The sequence below is a fragment of the Schistocerca americana genome, chromosome 2 (assembly GCF_021461395.2).
Source record: "Schistocerca americana isolate TAMUIC-IGC-003095 chromosome 2, iqSchAmer2.1, whole genome shotgun sequence".
In the NCBI taxonomy this organism is placed as follows: domain Eukaryota; kingdom Metazoa; phylum Arthropoda; class Insecta; order Orthoptera; family Acrididae; genus Schistocerca; species Schistocerca americana.
The window spans coordinates 694,762,975-694,779,142 of NC_060120.1; the positions used below are offsets into that span (position 1 = coordinate 694,762,975).

Genomic DNA, 16,168 nt, shown 5'->3' on the forward strand with positions numbered 1-16,168 from the left:
GCAGTTTGGTCTGGACAGCAACTCTCAATGCATTCGCATCTGGAGAGAACATGGGACGCAATTTTGGGACCCAAATATTGTGGAAAGAGACCAGTTGAGGAAGATCCCTAATATTGTGGGCAGGAATTATGTTGATCACTCCCACAGGCACAACAGTTGTGTATACAGTCACAGATGATGCAGTATGGCAAAGAGAAGACACTTACCAGACACTCTGCATTGGAGGAAGAATGGGAGCAGGACAGTTTCACACTGGTGGGGCCTGATCGCTTAATGTGAATCATTCTGTTGTGTCTTGGATGTGATGGCAGTTTATATAGAACAAAACTGTATCCCAAAGACCATGAAATTGTATGGTGATCAGCAAGGTTTAACTGCTGTTAGGTATCTGACAAGACCTTGGGACTTCATGTGCAGTTATTGCAAGTTGCTGTGGACCCAGACTTTGTACTGATGGCCGATAATGCTCGATGTCATAGAGCACGGCAGTTGATATTTTCTTAGAAACGGTAGATATTGTACACATGGTGGGGCCTGCTTGCTCTCCCGATGTGAATCTCATAGAACATGTCTGGGATGAACTAGGGAGATGAACTGCATTATGTCAGCATCCACCAACCATTCCCCAAGACTTGTGAGCAGCTGTGCGGGAAGAAAGGGTGCTATTGCCTCAACATGAGATTGATGACATCATTCACAGCATGCCCCATTGTTGTAAGGCCTGTGTTGTTGCCATAGGTGGTCACACACCATACTGAGCACATAAACCAGTTATCAGAATGTTTGTGCAAATCAGTTAAGGTGGGAAAAACTAAGAACATTTTTGTCTACCATTTACATGTTGCAGTTGTTTATGTTCTGTATACTTTATATTGTTTCTTCTTTATCATCACCTGTTGATAGTGTTTTATGGTAAAATAAACGCAACCTTTCAAAATTTCTGTTTGTTGCTTTAATTTTGGACACCATTGTAAATAGAATGGATTGGTTCACCGCCCAACCTAACTCTTCACGTTAAAGTCACTTCTGAATCTAAACATTATTATTCATTTTATTTTCTTATTTCAAATACTGGGCCACCTCATTTTACTGTGTTAGAAGTAGTGGTAGTAGCAATAATTGGATACATAACTGTAGAAAGGTGCTAAGTGCCAAATTCATGATAAATGTCATAAGTGATTTGAAAGGTGCAGGATACCGAGGAGGATTACATACGAAAAGTGCTATGTCGACCGCAATTTACAGTGTGGTTTCAGTTGCCTGAGACTGGTGTGTGTGTGTGTGTGTGTGTGTGTGTGTGTGTGTGTGTGTGTGTGTGGTGTTTTGTTGAAGAAGGGCTTAGTGGCTGAAAACTTTTGTACCTATCTGCAGCTCAGCATTTCCACTATATGGTGAATAAGAACTTTCCCTCTCATAATATTGCTAAATTCCATTCTGGATTTGCCATTGTTTGGCTTTTGATGTCTCTCATTTTTTGGTGTAAACTGCATTTGATGCTAAAAGGATTTCATGTCATATGCCGCATTCTATGCCTGCTAATGCCATGTTATGTTGTCTCTGTTAACACACATGATTAAATCATATACCAAATTAGACTAATTTGGGATATGACAATCAAACAGGCAGGAAAAAAACTTTAAAAATTAAAAAATGGAAACTCCAGGTAAGAATATCAACAATGTAGGAAAAGATGATTGCTAAGTACTGTAAAGAAGACATGTCAAGTTGCAGACAGACACAATTAAAAGTCACCCACATATAACTTTCGGCCACAGCTTTCATCAGTAAACGTGCGCGCGCGTGCCGACACACACACACACACACACACACACACACACACACACAAATCAAGCATGCATGATCACCAACCCCAGCTTCTTGGACCAGAATGCTGTGTTTCCATTGTCAACAAACATCAGTCTCTTTCTTGTTACAAAAAGGTATTTTTAAAGTTTAACAATGTAGGAAAAGATAGATAAGTAGCAATCTGTCTTTTCCTACATTGTTAAACTTTAAAAATACCTTTTTCTTCAAAAAAAAAAGGCAAGAAACAGACTGATGTTTGTTGACAAGAAGTAAAAGTGTTTGTATTTTGAAACACATCAATTTACAAATTTCTTAGCTAACTTTAGGAGTATAAAATAACATGAAAACTAAGACTCACAAAAATGCCATGGACTCCTAGAAAATTACAGACTTTGTTTAAGATGGGATACTTCCCACTTGCCTACGTGAGAGATAGCCCATGTGGTGAGCTTGCAGCCTGAGTGGCCAGCAAAAGGCACACATTCTCAGACTGGCCACAGTTGCCATCAACGACAAATCTGACACATTTGTGAGTCCACAAGTAGAACTGGCACATACTGGAAACTGAGTAAAACAAAACAGAAAAAGTAAGGCCCTTCACTACATAAATACTGACTTCTCAAATGTGTGTAGAAACTCTTGAAGGCTTAGACCTGTGGTAGGCAACTGGTGGACCACAGTCCATGTCTGGGCCATGGAAGGACAAGAACTGGATCACCAAAAATTTCTTTAAAGCATATATTACTCAGGTAAATTATTTAAAAAATATTTTCTGTGAATAACAATGTTTCTACGCCATTCATATAATTTTTTATTATATTTTACAACTAATTGTGTGACTGATTTTAGTTCTTAATGGTTAGTACATAAATTAAATACATAGTTGCTATGCTGTGTAGTGCAGAAGACATGTTATGTTGATCCACATAAAATCTCTGTACACCCGAAGGCAATGCAAGAATTTTATTTAATGAAATTGGAAATTTTATAAATTATCTCTCTCTCTCTCTCTCTCTCTCTCTCTCTCTCTCTCTCTCTCCAACAACCTATGAATCCTCTTTTAATCAAAGCGGACATATTCATTTTAACATAATTTTTGTGATCTTAGCTTGAACAAAAGCTTATCCCACTGTACAAAACTTTGATGTGAAATGATAATTTTGTTGTTAGGGGTGGTATATATGGTGATGGCAACCTGTGACGTGAAAGTGGCTCCTCTGTGGCGCATCGACGTACACTTTGACACAGAAGCATCTCCTTTGCAATGTGTTGGCACGTGATTTGTGCCATACAGCAGTATCTTTATAAAGAACAAATATAAGTAAATTAGACGAATTTTATCATCACTTCAGCAGTTGTTGCATTGTTCTTAACATGTTTTGTTACTTTCAAGGCTAATAATGTTTTCTTGCATTGATATGGATCACAAAATGTGTAAAGTTGATAGTCAAAATATGAATTTTTTGAAAGAATGGACTGAACAATATTGTTTTATGCTGCAGGATATGCCTGGAGCTCTTCTGATTTGCCTCGTATGCAACAAAACTGTCACTCTTGTTAAAACTGCCAATTGAAAGCAACACTACAAAACAACTCCTCAGCAGTTCCATAAAAATTTTTCCCTGGGTAATAAATCAATGAAGAGGGCTAGGTGAGTATTTCTGCTAGAAAAAGCAAATAGACAGCTGTTAAAATCAGACTTAGATAATGAATTGGCATCATTCAGTTCAGTATGATGGACATAGAGGAGTTGTGGACAAAGTTTAAAGGGATTGTAAATCATACTCTGCAGAAGTATGTGCCGAGTAAGTGGGTTAAGGACAGAAAGGCCCACTGCGATTTAACAATGAAGTTAAAAAAATGCTGAGGAAGCAAAGACTGTTGCACTCTCAGTTCAAAAGAGAATGCGCTAATGCCAACAGGCAAATGCTAAGAGAAATTTGTGTGTCTGTAAAAAGATCAATGCTTACAACAACCACCTCTGTCAGAGCCCAAGAAAGTTCTGGTCCTTCATAAAGTTGCTAAGTGGGTCCAACGCTACTATCCACTCACTCGTAGACCAGTTTTGACAACACAAGCTGGGATGATTTTACTTCCACTCTTGGGTTTTGCCATCTGCCCACTTAAATTCATTTTTTCAATTTTAACTAATTACCATTAACATACGCGAATATAATCTGCATTTTCGTAAAAGAGAAAGATTGGCCCTCAGCTTTAAAGAATCTAACACCAGGTCTAATTTTGTGCTTAGTTTTATGTAAGTAATTGATTTCCTAATTTGTTTTGACTAATCCTAATTAAAACTTTCATTCTAGGATGAAATCAGTAATTGTTTTGTAACTTAAATTCTGTTGTTGAAGTATAAACAGATACAACTTCTGTACTAATTATAAACATTTGGAGGAACAACTAATAGTATTCTTAAAGGATCTATTTGGCTCTAATCAAAAACATGTTAGCAAAGCCTTTCTTTAATTAATTAACAGTTTTGTCAAAAGTATTGTTTGCATAACAATATTTGTTAATTTCATGATTTAAATAAATAATTCGCCTAAACCTTGTAGTAGAAGAAACTGTTAAAAGGAATGACTTTTTCGATGTATTCAGTTAATTTACTGAGTTACGTTTTAATTGTAATTTCTGTGAATTTAACTTCAAACAATGTGTAGTTTCGGCCCTTATTATTTTGAGGATATATAAGGGCCAGATTTTTGGTCACAAAACAGTCAGTCCATAGCAGACAAATCTGTGTTGGTTAGAACGACAACATGCATCAGCTTAACAGTGAAATAAATGTTACATCAATAGGCCATGTGTTAAACCAATGACAGTGTCTGCTCCATACGTACCTTTCTATTCTTCAAGAAGGGAAATGCACGATCGTTCATTGGGAGAATTTTAGGAAAGTATGGTTCATCTGTAAAGAATACTGCACATAGGACACTTATGAGACCCATTGTTGAGTACTGTTAGTGTTTGGAAACTGCACCAGATCAGATTAAAGGCAATTCAGGGGCAGGCTGTTAGATTTGTTACCGGTAAGTTTGAGTAAGAGAAAATTTAGAGAACTGGCATCTGAGGCAGACTGCAGGAAGGTCCTACTGCCACCAATATACACTTCGTGTAAGGACCATGAAGATAAGATTAGAGAGATTACGTACAAAGGCATATATACAGTTGTTTTTCGGTCACTCTATTTGCAAGTCAAATGGGAAAGGAAACGACTAGTTGTGGCGCAGGATACACTCTGCTAAGCACCACACAGTGGCTTGCAAAATGTGTGTGTAGATGGAGATATAGAAGCTTATCAAAGAAAATTTCAGGCGTATCTAGCTTTTTACAGAAAAAGCACGGCCTTACTAAATCGCTCTGAGCAGGCAAGAAAAATCTGACAAAGCAGCATTATGCGTATGTTGGACAATAAATAAACACCAGAAGCCATTTTCAGAAAGAGATCATTAAAAAATGTATGTTGGAAGCGGCCACAGCACCTCTTGAAGAGAAAAAGAATATTGTTGCCACAATACAAGGTATTCCATTGTCAGCCACAAGCTATACTATAAAAACTGTGATTTGGGCTGTTGACAATAAAAGTAGTGGGCTTGAACTTCAGCAGAATATACCTTGCCACTTTATTGCACTTCATGGGTCTTGTTTCATCGTCGATAGAGATCAAATATCTATTTTCGTGCAGTTTTTTGTATATTGGAAATAAAGCATTTAGGGAAGAATTGCTAGCAGTATTGCCTTTTAACCCTACGATGCATGGTGCAGGAAACACACATGAATGCATATGCAGGGCCTCCAAGGCCCTGCCCTAATTTTAAATTTTCTTCTTTTCATATAATCATTCTTTGGAGTTAAATTTATTTCTGTCAAATTTATTGTCATATTGAAAAATTCCTAAGATACAGTAACAGGATCTGGTGGGCCTGATTAACATTTTATTAATTTTTTTTTGAAAACTCTAAGAGTGAATTTTTGTTAGTTACATCCATTTACATACAACATATACAAATAATTTTATTAATTCACTTATAAGTTGCAGTTAACATTTTATAACATTTATTCAATTTCTTCAATTAAAACATACTCTTTATTCACAATATTACGTATATAGGTAATATTTTGACAAAAAGTTATTATTCATTGTTCACATAAAATTGCATTTTTCTTTGTTTTCATCATGTGACAAACAAGAAGCACAAAGAACGCCACTATGTCCCTTACAAATGTTGGTTTTACACGTAATGCATTTCATAGCACTTTTACTGTGTTTATTATATGGACAATAATTGCACCTTCTTCTTTTTCCTGAAACAGGTAGTTGGTTCGGCAATATGACATCTTTTTGAACACCACATCTTTGCATGGCATCAACGATTTTCTTTGGGAGATTAGGAATCTGAATACGAAGTTCCATTAGTGGTCTTACCATTTCCTCTGCTAAATCTCTTAGGAACAAACGCCTTTTATCACTTCTTCCACTACGGTATGTCAGATGTTGGGCAGAAAATAAAATTTCACTGCGACGTCCATCATATTCATCCATAATGCAAATGACCATCTTCTTGTTTGTCTCTTGCAAGTGTAATAATGAATTTTCTGGTCCATTTGATCTACTCCATCCTTCGTAGAGTTATAGAACTTTATTATATGTGGTTTCTTTTTTGCATGAGTTTCGTCAATGTTTCTGTCGTGATGCATTGTGCTAATGGGAACTACAGACTTTTTCTTTTTGGGAGCATAACTCACCATGTAATGTCACCTCTAAATGCAAACAAAGAGGAATGAATCGCTCTTGAGGCAGATGGTTTCGTCTCATTTGGAATTTCTGGTTTATTTTGTTTGATTGTTCGCACCACTGTAATTTACTTCTGAAGCATCTCTTCTGCCAGCTGCACACTAGTAAAGAAGTTGTCAACAGTAATATTTTTGGATGATCCTTCAATGCTTTTAGCAAGATCTTTCTCCACATTCAATCCAAGATTTTTCTGAATAGGTTCATGGGTCTTCGTTCCCGTGTAAACAATTCTGTCTAAAGCTTATGCAAGTGTAGCATCACATAACCAAAATATTTTTATGCCATACTTGGCTGGTTTAGAGGGCATATACTGGGTGAAGCTGCATCTTCCATGGAATGGGACTAGCTGTTCAACAACTGTGAGCGAATCATTGGGAATCATTCTATTTCTACACTTGTCAAGAAATAGTTCCCATACATAGCGAACAGCTGCACATTTGTTATCTGCAGATCGAGTTTCACGGGTACGCCTGCCATCAAATCTAATCATTCTCCTTATATCCTCGAACCTATTTACTGACATGGTAGCCTTATATGTACGATTTGCCGTCTCATCCAAGAATAATTCTCTAATAGGGACATCCCAACTCTTCTCAACACCAGAATGCAGTAAAAGACCAAGAAAACCCTCCATGTCAGCAAGTGAAACGTTTTTCCACGTTTTACCATGTAAAGCAGCCACTCTTCTGCCTTCAATATATGTGCAGTTGATGATTTCCTCTAGTATTTCCTTGGAGATGAAATAGTCCCAGGCACTCTTGCTTCTGGAAATACCACTGCAGTTATTATTGAATTAATAACTGCTCCCAAACAAATATTGAAGACAATATAGACTAAAGAACATTTATAAATGTGTGAAGGCTTCTGAAGCCCTACTTATGCATTCACGGTGTATGGGTAAACATATTGAATTATACAAAAAACTTAAAAAGTTATCTCATTCAGACTTGATAGGAGGAATGTCACGGTGTTAGTGAAAGAGTACTGGAAAGCAGTTCGAAATCAAACAAAAGATTACAGAATTTTTTTAAAAATGAAGACATACAAGGGCCTCGGAGGCCCTGTATATGCATCCCACGGTTAAAGGCAAAACACAAGGCCTCACATTGATCAGCTAAGAAAAGGGGCTAGTAAAGAGAACCAAGAATAAGAAAGAAAGCTGGGATACTTCTTTATCAGCGCCTCTTGAAGACTCTCATCAACTAAGCTGCTCCTCGCATGAACTTAATTTTTAAAAATTGTCTCAAGACTGCAGGTGTAGTTTCTCCCATTGGTTTTTGAACACAATAACCCATACATATTGTATTTCATATTATTTTGTGAGTGAAAATTCATATAAAATTATTAAGAAACAGGAGTGGCTTTCTTAAGCTGTGATAAAAATTTTTAAAAGTAACTGGACGTTACCTAAAATTACTTGTTGCCCTGGCGAAGACCACAGAAATGCAGACCGCTCATGACGACATTGTGCTGAAACCAGCTTCTCAATCAGCTGACTAGTGGCAGCATTCATTTGTGGTTGACTTCTAGAATACTGTTGAGTGTATTGTATTATTTACAGTAAAGATAATTTATTACAGTGGTGAAATTTCTTGAAAATATATTGATCCTCAGATCTAAACCTCAATGAATGACAAAGAATTTGAGATGACAGAATTTTATATCAAACTCCCTGCAAGAGTTTTGTCTATAATCAACTTTTCTTCTATTTTATGCACAGTATATTGATATTGTGTGCTACATTAAGCAAAAAGTTGTTAAATGTAAGTGCTTACTTTGTATAAAAACTGAATATCATGGATAGAAATGGGTGTCATTTCTTCTAAAAGCATAAAAACATTTAGACATTATTTTGAGAAATTGCCAGAAAACTAAATGATTCATTTTGTAACAGACCCAGGAATTCGCTGAAGAACTGTAATCCCATTGCTTGTAAAAAGGAGAGAGCTGTTAATACAATGTTTGAAAATTTTTCTTGGCATTTGATGTGGTTAAATATAAAAATTGTATTCATTGAGCTATTATTGGGAGTTCGAGAGAAACTGGGGTAAACATACTACTACATGTGTAATACTAATACAAGAAGCCTTTTCAAATGTTGAAATCAGCTTGATTTCAGTTATAAATGAGAAAAACCATAACTGTTGGCTGCACTTCATGTAGAGCTCAAATGTTTGCTCTCTGTCACATGGCTTAGATCTTTGTTCAGACGATAACATGGCAAAGATAGGGGTACGTGTGATCTGCAAGTATCTGTAGTCTTAAGACTGAAAGAAACAGCATTCCTCTCATTTACAGATCTGTGAACTGTAGTTTGCAGACCTGTGTTCACAGTCGTGCTGAGTGAAATATTAATAATGGTGAAAGAACTTTTTGATTTTGTGTCTTGTAAATTTTTATATCAAAATTGTGAGAATTGGTTGCAATTATAGTTCTTCAATCAATTGCTTAGCACAACTACTTTTTAAATTTTTGGACAGATGCTTTTCAGATGCTGTATTTCCCTGAACTGTAATTTCTTGGAAGTTACCCTAAAGATATTCCCTGAGCACTGATGTAAACAAATTGTTATTGTTATTATATTAAAACATATATATTATATTTTTATTATTAGTCAATCATATAAACACACACACACACACACACACACACACTCTCCTGGAAATTGAAATAAGAACACCGTGAATTCATTGTCCCAGGAAGGGGAAACTTTATTGACACATTCCTGGGGTCAGATACATCACATGATCACACTGACAGAACCACAGGCACATAGACACAGGCAACAGAGCATGCACAATGTCGGCACTAGTACAGTGTATATCCACATTTCGCAGCAATGCAGGCTGCTATTCTCCCATGGAGACGATCGTAGAGATGCTGGATGTAGTCCTGTGGAACGGCTTGCCACGCCATTTCCACCTGGCGCCTCAGTTGGACCAGCGTTCGTGCTGAACGTGCAGACCGCGTGAGACGACACTTCATCCAGTCCCAAACATGCTCAGTGGGGGACAGATCCGGAGATCTTGCTGGCCAGGGTAGTTGACTTACACCTTCTAGAGCACGTTGGGTGGCACGGGATACATGCGGATGTGCATTGTCCTGTTGGAACAGCAAGTTCCCTTGCCGGTCTAGGAATGGTAGAACGATGGGTTCGATGACGGTTTGGATGTACCGTGCACTATTCAGTGTTCCCTCGATGATCACCAGTGGTGTACGGCCAGTGTAGGAGATCGCTCCCCACACCATGATGCCGGGTGTTGGCCCTGTGTGCCTCGGTCGTATGCAGTCCTGATTGTGGCGCTCACCTGCACGGCGCCAAACACGCATACGACCATCATTGGCACCAAGGCAGAAACGACTCTCATCGCTGAAGACGACACGTGTCCATTCGTCCCTCCATTCATGCATGTCGCGACACCACTGGAGGCGGGCTGCACGATGTTGGGGCGTGAGCGGAAGACGGCCTAACGGTGTGCGGGACCGTAGCCCAGCTTCATGGAGACGGTTGCGAATGGTCCTCGCCGATACCCCAGGAGCAACAGTGTCCCTAATTTGCTGGGAAGTGGCGGTGCGGTCCCCTACGGCACTGCGTATGATCCTACGGTCTTGGCGTGCATCCGTGCGTTGCTGCGGTCCGGTCCCAGGTCGACGGGCACGTGCACCTTCCGCCGACCACTGGCGACAACATCGATGTACTGTGGAAACCTCACGCCCCACGTGTTGAGCAATTCGGCGGTACGTCCACCCGGCCTCCCGCGTGCCCACTATACGCCCTCGCTCAAAGTCCGTCAACTGCACATACGGTTCACGTCCACGCTGTCGCGGCATGCAACCAGTGTTAAAGACTGCGATGGAGCTCCGTATGCCACGGCAAACTGGCTGACACTGACGGCGGCGGTGCACAAATGCTGCGCAGCTAGTGCCATTCGACGGCCAACACCACGGTTCCTGGTGTGTCCGCTGTGCCGTGCGTGTGATCGTTGCTTGTACAGCCCTCTCGCAGTGTCCGGAGCAAGTATGGTGGGTCTGACACACCGGTGTCAATGTGTTCTTTTTTCCATTTCCAGGAGTGTATATATGGGGGGGGGGGAGGGGGGGGGTAGATGGTAACAAACTGTGATGTCCTCTCCCAGAATTGAACCTTGACCTGTGCCTTTCTTCACACTACAGGTACTGCACTGCAAATTTTTTCCAAAACATCGGAGGAAATGTGACGGATGACTCTTAGAGAGATGCCCGATGTAAATTAAAATGACCATCTCTTACTTGTGATAACATTGTCATGTCATCCTGAAGTAATCTTGTAAATTAAGATAACCATCTCTTACTTGTGATAACATTGTCGTGTCATCTTGAGGCAGTAAAATTTTGTAGTGATGGTATCAGTCCCATTGCTATGTTACTTGTTACGAGAATATCACTAATAGTTATGTGAGAATCCACTAAGAGCAGAAGTTTTCCCGCATACTATAGCCTGGTGGTGGGACAGTGCTCAGTGGCAAGGACCAATGTACCATGTGACACTCCAGCCAGTAGTGTCATTCTGCCACGTTAGCCTGTAGCATGCATTTTGAGATTTGTGTGGAACATATAGCATTGATTTGCGTGTTAATTTGGGTATGATGAGATTACTTGAGCACTGTCATATTTATCATGGGTGGCATAAAGCAGACACAACAAGTATTACAGTAAGAAGCAACAGAGGTAGTTTCCCATGCATGTAAATTCTGCTAGGTAGAGTCAGAAGCAGAAACATTGGCCCAGTGTAGTATTTACCCTAGAGTTGTCAGTTACCAGGGAAGGCAACAGGAAACTAAGGAGTAAGACAGCTTACTCACAATAAGAAAACTAAAGAAAACTGCACATTTTTTGATGATTAGTAATGTTTACACTTTCTTTTTATTTCCGTCGATGTCTGTCACACTGATGCCAGCACACGCACTGGGGATCATGATTTATGATTTATTGAAGAGCCCGGCAGGCCTGGTACGGTGGAGAAAGGCCTGTTGGTACCGAGTTGAATGTTTTCTACATTTGCTGCATGAGCTAGTCAGACTGGCAGTGTGCGTGCACTCTTCTCCTGTGGAAGTACAGATGTAGGCAACAAACTAAGCTAACAGAAACAGGCAATAGCTGTGTCAGTTGACTAACGTGTTACATGTTGAGGATATGAAACTTCCGGCAGATTAAACCTGTGTGTCAGACTGAGACTCGAACTTGGGACCTTACAAACTTCACAGAAGCTCTCCTGTGAAGGTAGGAGAAGAGGTACTGGCAGAATTGAAGCTGTGGCATGGGTTGCGAGTCATGCTTGGGTAGCTTAATCGGTAGAGCTCTTGCCCGTGAAAGGAAAGGTCCCGAGTTCAAGTCTCAGTCCAGCACACAGTTTTAATCTGCCAGTAAGTTTCACATCAGTGCACACTCCACTGCAGAGTGAAAATTTCATTCTGATATTAAGGATATTTTTACATCCAAACGACAAAATTTACCTAAAAAATTCTTGTTCAGGGTAATATAATATGCATGAAAAGCTAAACTTTTAAAATTAATTTTGAGGTGGTTTTAAAGTTAATAAAACTAGATATTGAAACATTCCTAATAAATACATGTAGCAACACTAAAATGACAATTATCAGTTTTGTTTATGTTTCAGGATCGATACAGTGTACTTCAACTTTTATTTTGCCTATGAACCTTCTTTAACGTCAATGAAATGACAAGGGAGATGATGTGATGTTGGGGACATTGCTCTGTTGCTTTAAAGCATTGGCAAGAAATTTAGTTGACAGAGAGCTACTGTGAAGCATTGCCTCTTGCACATGAATTTAATTTTGATCATATTAACTTTATGCCTTAGATTTTATCTTATGAGGATGCTGATTTTTACTTTTGCATTCCAAAAACATTCAGGCAATTGGGTTGGGTTCCTTTGTATGTCAGTGTGGTGTATGTGCACCTATACTGCATGCCAGCAGTCTGTGTTGCTTTGTGGCATTTTATAACTTCAAGAAACTAAAACCCTTGCTCTTCTTAAGAGCATTATTGGTATGCATCTGGTGCATAACTGTTGTTATCATTTTCCGGAAGGTCTTTCCGGCACAACACTGGAGCTCTATGCGTTGGTGCTTCTGGTATAGTCCTACAGCTTTCACATAGTCTTTCAGTCCTCACTATTTATGACAAGTGAGCTGATTAGCTCGTAGCTGATGCGGTTGCTTCCAGTGTTGCCTAAGTTCTCAGCATAAGCAACTATCTTGCAAGGGCAATATGCCTGCCCCTATAAAATGTCAAATTTTTGTTTCAGGCAAAAGAACCGCTACGCCTGAAATACCGATATCTTGATCTGCGATTTGCAGATATGCAACACAATATTAGACTCAGATCTCAAGTCACTATGAAAATGAGGGAATATCTCTGCGCATCTGGATTTGTGGACGTGGAAACGCCTACATTATTTCGCAGAACTCCTGGGGTAAGAATTTTAATTAATTGTATTATGTGTTTGATCCCCCCCCCCCCCCCCCCCCCCTCCCCCCCGCCTCTTTCTCTTTCTCGCAGCTTTTACGGTTTCTTCCAATCCCAGAAAATATGTTTTCAAATTGTAGTTGATGGCTTCGTAGTAGTGCTAATATGATCAGTAATATTCAGTTTCCCGGACATCATGTTCTGAATTCATCTGACAGGAGTTCCCATATGTACAGTGATTCCTAAGGGGTCCTGCCAACCATCTTGCATTGAAATTGCCAATAAGAATGATAATGTACTACTTTGTGGCTTCCCAGACTTGCTTGAGAGGAAAATTACTATCCAACAAGGAAAATATACGTCATTGGATGTAAAACATTTTCTGTGGCAACTAATGTAGTGAATCTATTGCACAGACATTTTGCAGTAAAATTGTAGCTAATTGTGCCCTAATAGTTCTCTGTAATCCCCCCCCTCCTACATGCATGTGCACATCCACACACACGTTCACCTCCACACACGCGCACACACGCACAAGCGCACACGCACACGCACGCGCACACACACACACACACACACACACACACACACACAATCTTGATTTACTCATACAGTGACTGGATGAGTTATTGGAGTTTTAGGCAGGTCCTATTAACCAAAGGATTATCAAATTAGTGAAGTTGTGTACTCTTCGCACCAATTACCATGTTGCATCATATAGTGAACTTAACAGTAGAAAGGACTACAATAGAAGAAGAATGTGTAAAACAAGAGAAAGGCGACCACACACCTGTGACAGACTGCTTGGTTATGCACAAACACAAAAGCGACAGAAGACCACATTCACTAGCTTTTGGGCTCTTTATTTTCTTCTCTCAGAAAGTACATGCATTCACACATACTGATACACAGACACCCAGATACAAACTACCATGACCATGGTGATGCTGGTTATTGATTATCAATTATTGAGAGCAGTTACCTGGCCGGATAGATGTGGGGAGCATGTAAGAAAGACCGCACGAGGCAAGAGCGGGTGTAACAGGACAGTGAGAGACAACAGTGGGATAAGCAGATGACTCAGCTACTGCACAACAGCATGAAAGGAGTTCTGAAGGATAGAGCATATAAAAGAAGCAGAGGAGATGAGGAGGGGGGGGGGGGGGGGGGCAAGACAAAGGTGGAGATTGTTAAGGAGGCGAGAGAGAGTAGAGGAGAGAGAGAGCACGCTGAAACCATACTTGACGGCCTCTCCTCCTTTCGCAAAGTCCTTTCAATCCTGACTACAACTTCCTGAATGCAGTCACTGCAATAGAAACTCTTGCCCTTCAAAAGTTGGAATAGCACTGTCAGCACCACCTGAGGAATCTGTCCCAGCTACTCATGTTGTATGTGCAAATAGGATTACCTCTGGAAAATAAAGAGCCTACCACCCTGATCTAACACTCTCATCAACCCCTCATAGATTCGTAACCAGCCCTAGCTGACTTACGCCACCTTCTGTGTCCCCAAAAACTTCCTCCACCCTCCATGATACACATTGCTCCTGAACACCCATTCTGTAACACTGTTGTCAATGTTCCTGCCAAAACTTTGACCTCTGCAGAACTTGCAGTACTTCCTAAACACCTCATCTTTAGCCCAAAATCTTAAGTTCAGTCATGCTTCACTTGTAAAGGGACCTTCTTTATTTTACCTTTTCTCTGCAGTGGAAACATTTCTTTGCTACACACCCCATTGACAAAAGCTTACCAAAATCCCACGTAGAACCTTGTTTAAAACAGTCCCAACCTCCTTTCCAACTGGGATACACCTCCCCTTTCACAAAGTCGTCACATGGTAATCATTCAGTAATTCCTTACTTCCAATCTAGTCTCAACTTCCTTTCCTAAATCCCTCCCTAGTGAGTTCACCAGCACTCATATGGAACACACAGTTATTCATAAATTAAAAATCCAATCCAGATAATTATCATCGCACCAGCAGACAAAGAATCCACTGCAGTGGTCATGAATCATGGTGATTATGTGGCTGAGAGTCTCTGCCAATTTTCCAACACATCTGCTTACAAACCTAGGACCTCTGGCAGTTCCTTAAGGTGTTAGGTTCATCCCAAGATTTGACACCTGAAACCACTTCTCTTCTCACACCAACCACCCCCTGGACCCCTATCCATTACCTACTTCTCAAACTCCATCCCACGGTCTTTTTGTTAACTAACACCTCCAAACTATTGTTAGTAACCTCCTGTCCTACATCCAAAACATTGCTCACTTCCTTCACCACCTTTCCACATTTCCAGTCCTATTACCACCAGACCACTGGTCACTGTGGACGTAGTGTCCTTGTACACCAACAGCCTCCATGCAGAGAATAATGACATATGCAGGTGGGCAAGTAATGGAAACTGATTAATAATTGCTGCTTGAATAATTTTTAAAAAAGACTGGAAAGAATAGTTAAAAGAAATTGGAATGTAATTTCTGAATCTGTGCACAATCCTGGGTGAGTTTAACTGATGCCAATATCAACAGACCTTCAATATCATTACATTCAACATCAGTATTCATAATTTACATTACGAACTGCTTCACATTAATTCCTTTGCGCATAGTCGGGTTGACGGAGGAGATAGAGAAGATCCAAAGAAGAGCGGCGCGTTTCGTCACAGGGTTATTTGGTAACCGTGATAGCGTTACGGAGATGTTTAACAAACTCAAGTGGCAGACTCTGCAAGAGAGGCGCTCTGCATCGCGGTGTAGCTTGCTCGCCAGGTTTCGAGAGGGTGCGTTTCTGGATGAGGTATCGAATATATTGCTTCCCCCTACTTATACCTCCCGAGGAGATCACGAATGTAAAATTAGAGAGATTAGAGCGCGCATGGAGGCTTTCAGACAGTCGTTCTTCCCGCGAACCATACGCAACTGGAACAGGAAAGGGAGGTAATGACAGTGGCACGTAAAGTGCCCTCCGCCACACACCGTTGGGTGGCTTGCGGAGTATAAATGTAGATGTAGAGTCTTGATTAAAACAATGCCGATGCAGGATCGCTCCTCCCCTGCTCACGCAAATTCCTCTTGTCTGCTCCAA

At 40.2% G+C, this 16,168-nt stretch overlaps 1 protein-coding gene across 3 annotated transcripts in view; it reads left to right on the forward strand.

Annotated features, from left to right (window-relative positions):
* The window catches only part of LOC124593519 (aspartate--tRNA ligase, mitochondrial), a 146,484-nt gene that overhangs the window by 61,351 nt on the left and 68,965 nt on the right, over positions 1-16,168 (forward strand). For all 3 annotated transcript variants that reach the window (XM_047131938.1, XM_047131941.1, XM_047131939.1), the window contains one exon: positions 12,918-13,085. In XM_047131938.1, coding sequence (XP_046987894.1) covers positions 12,918-13,085 — 168 coding nt within the window. The remainder of the gene's footprint in view (positions 1-12,917; positions 13,086-16,168) is intronic.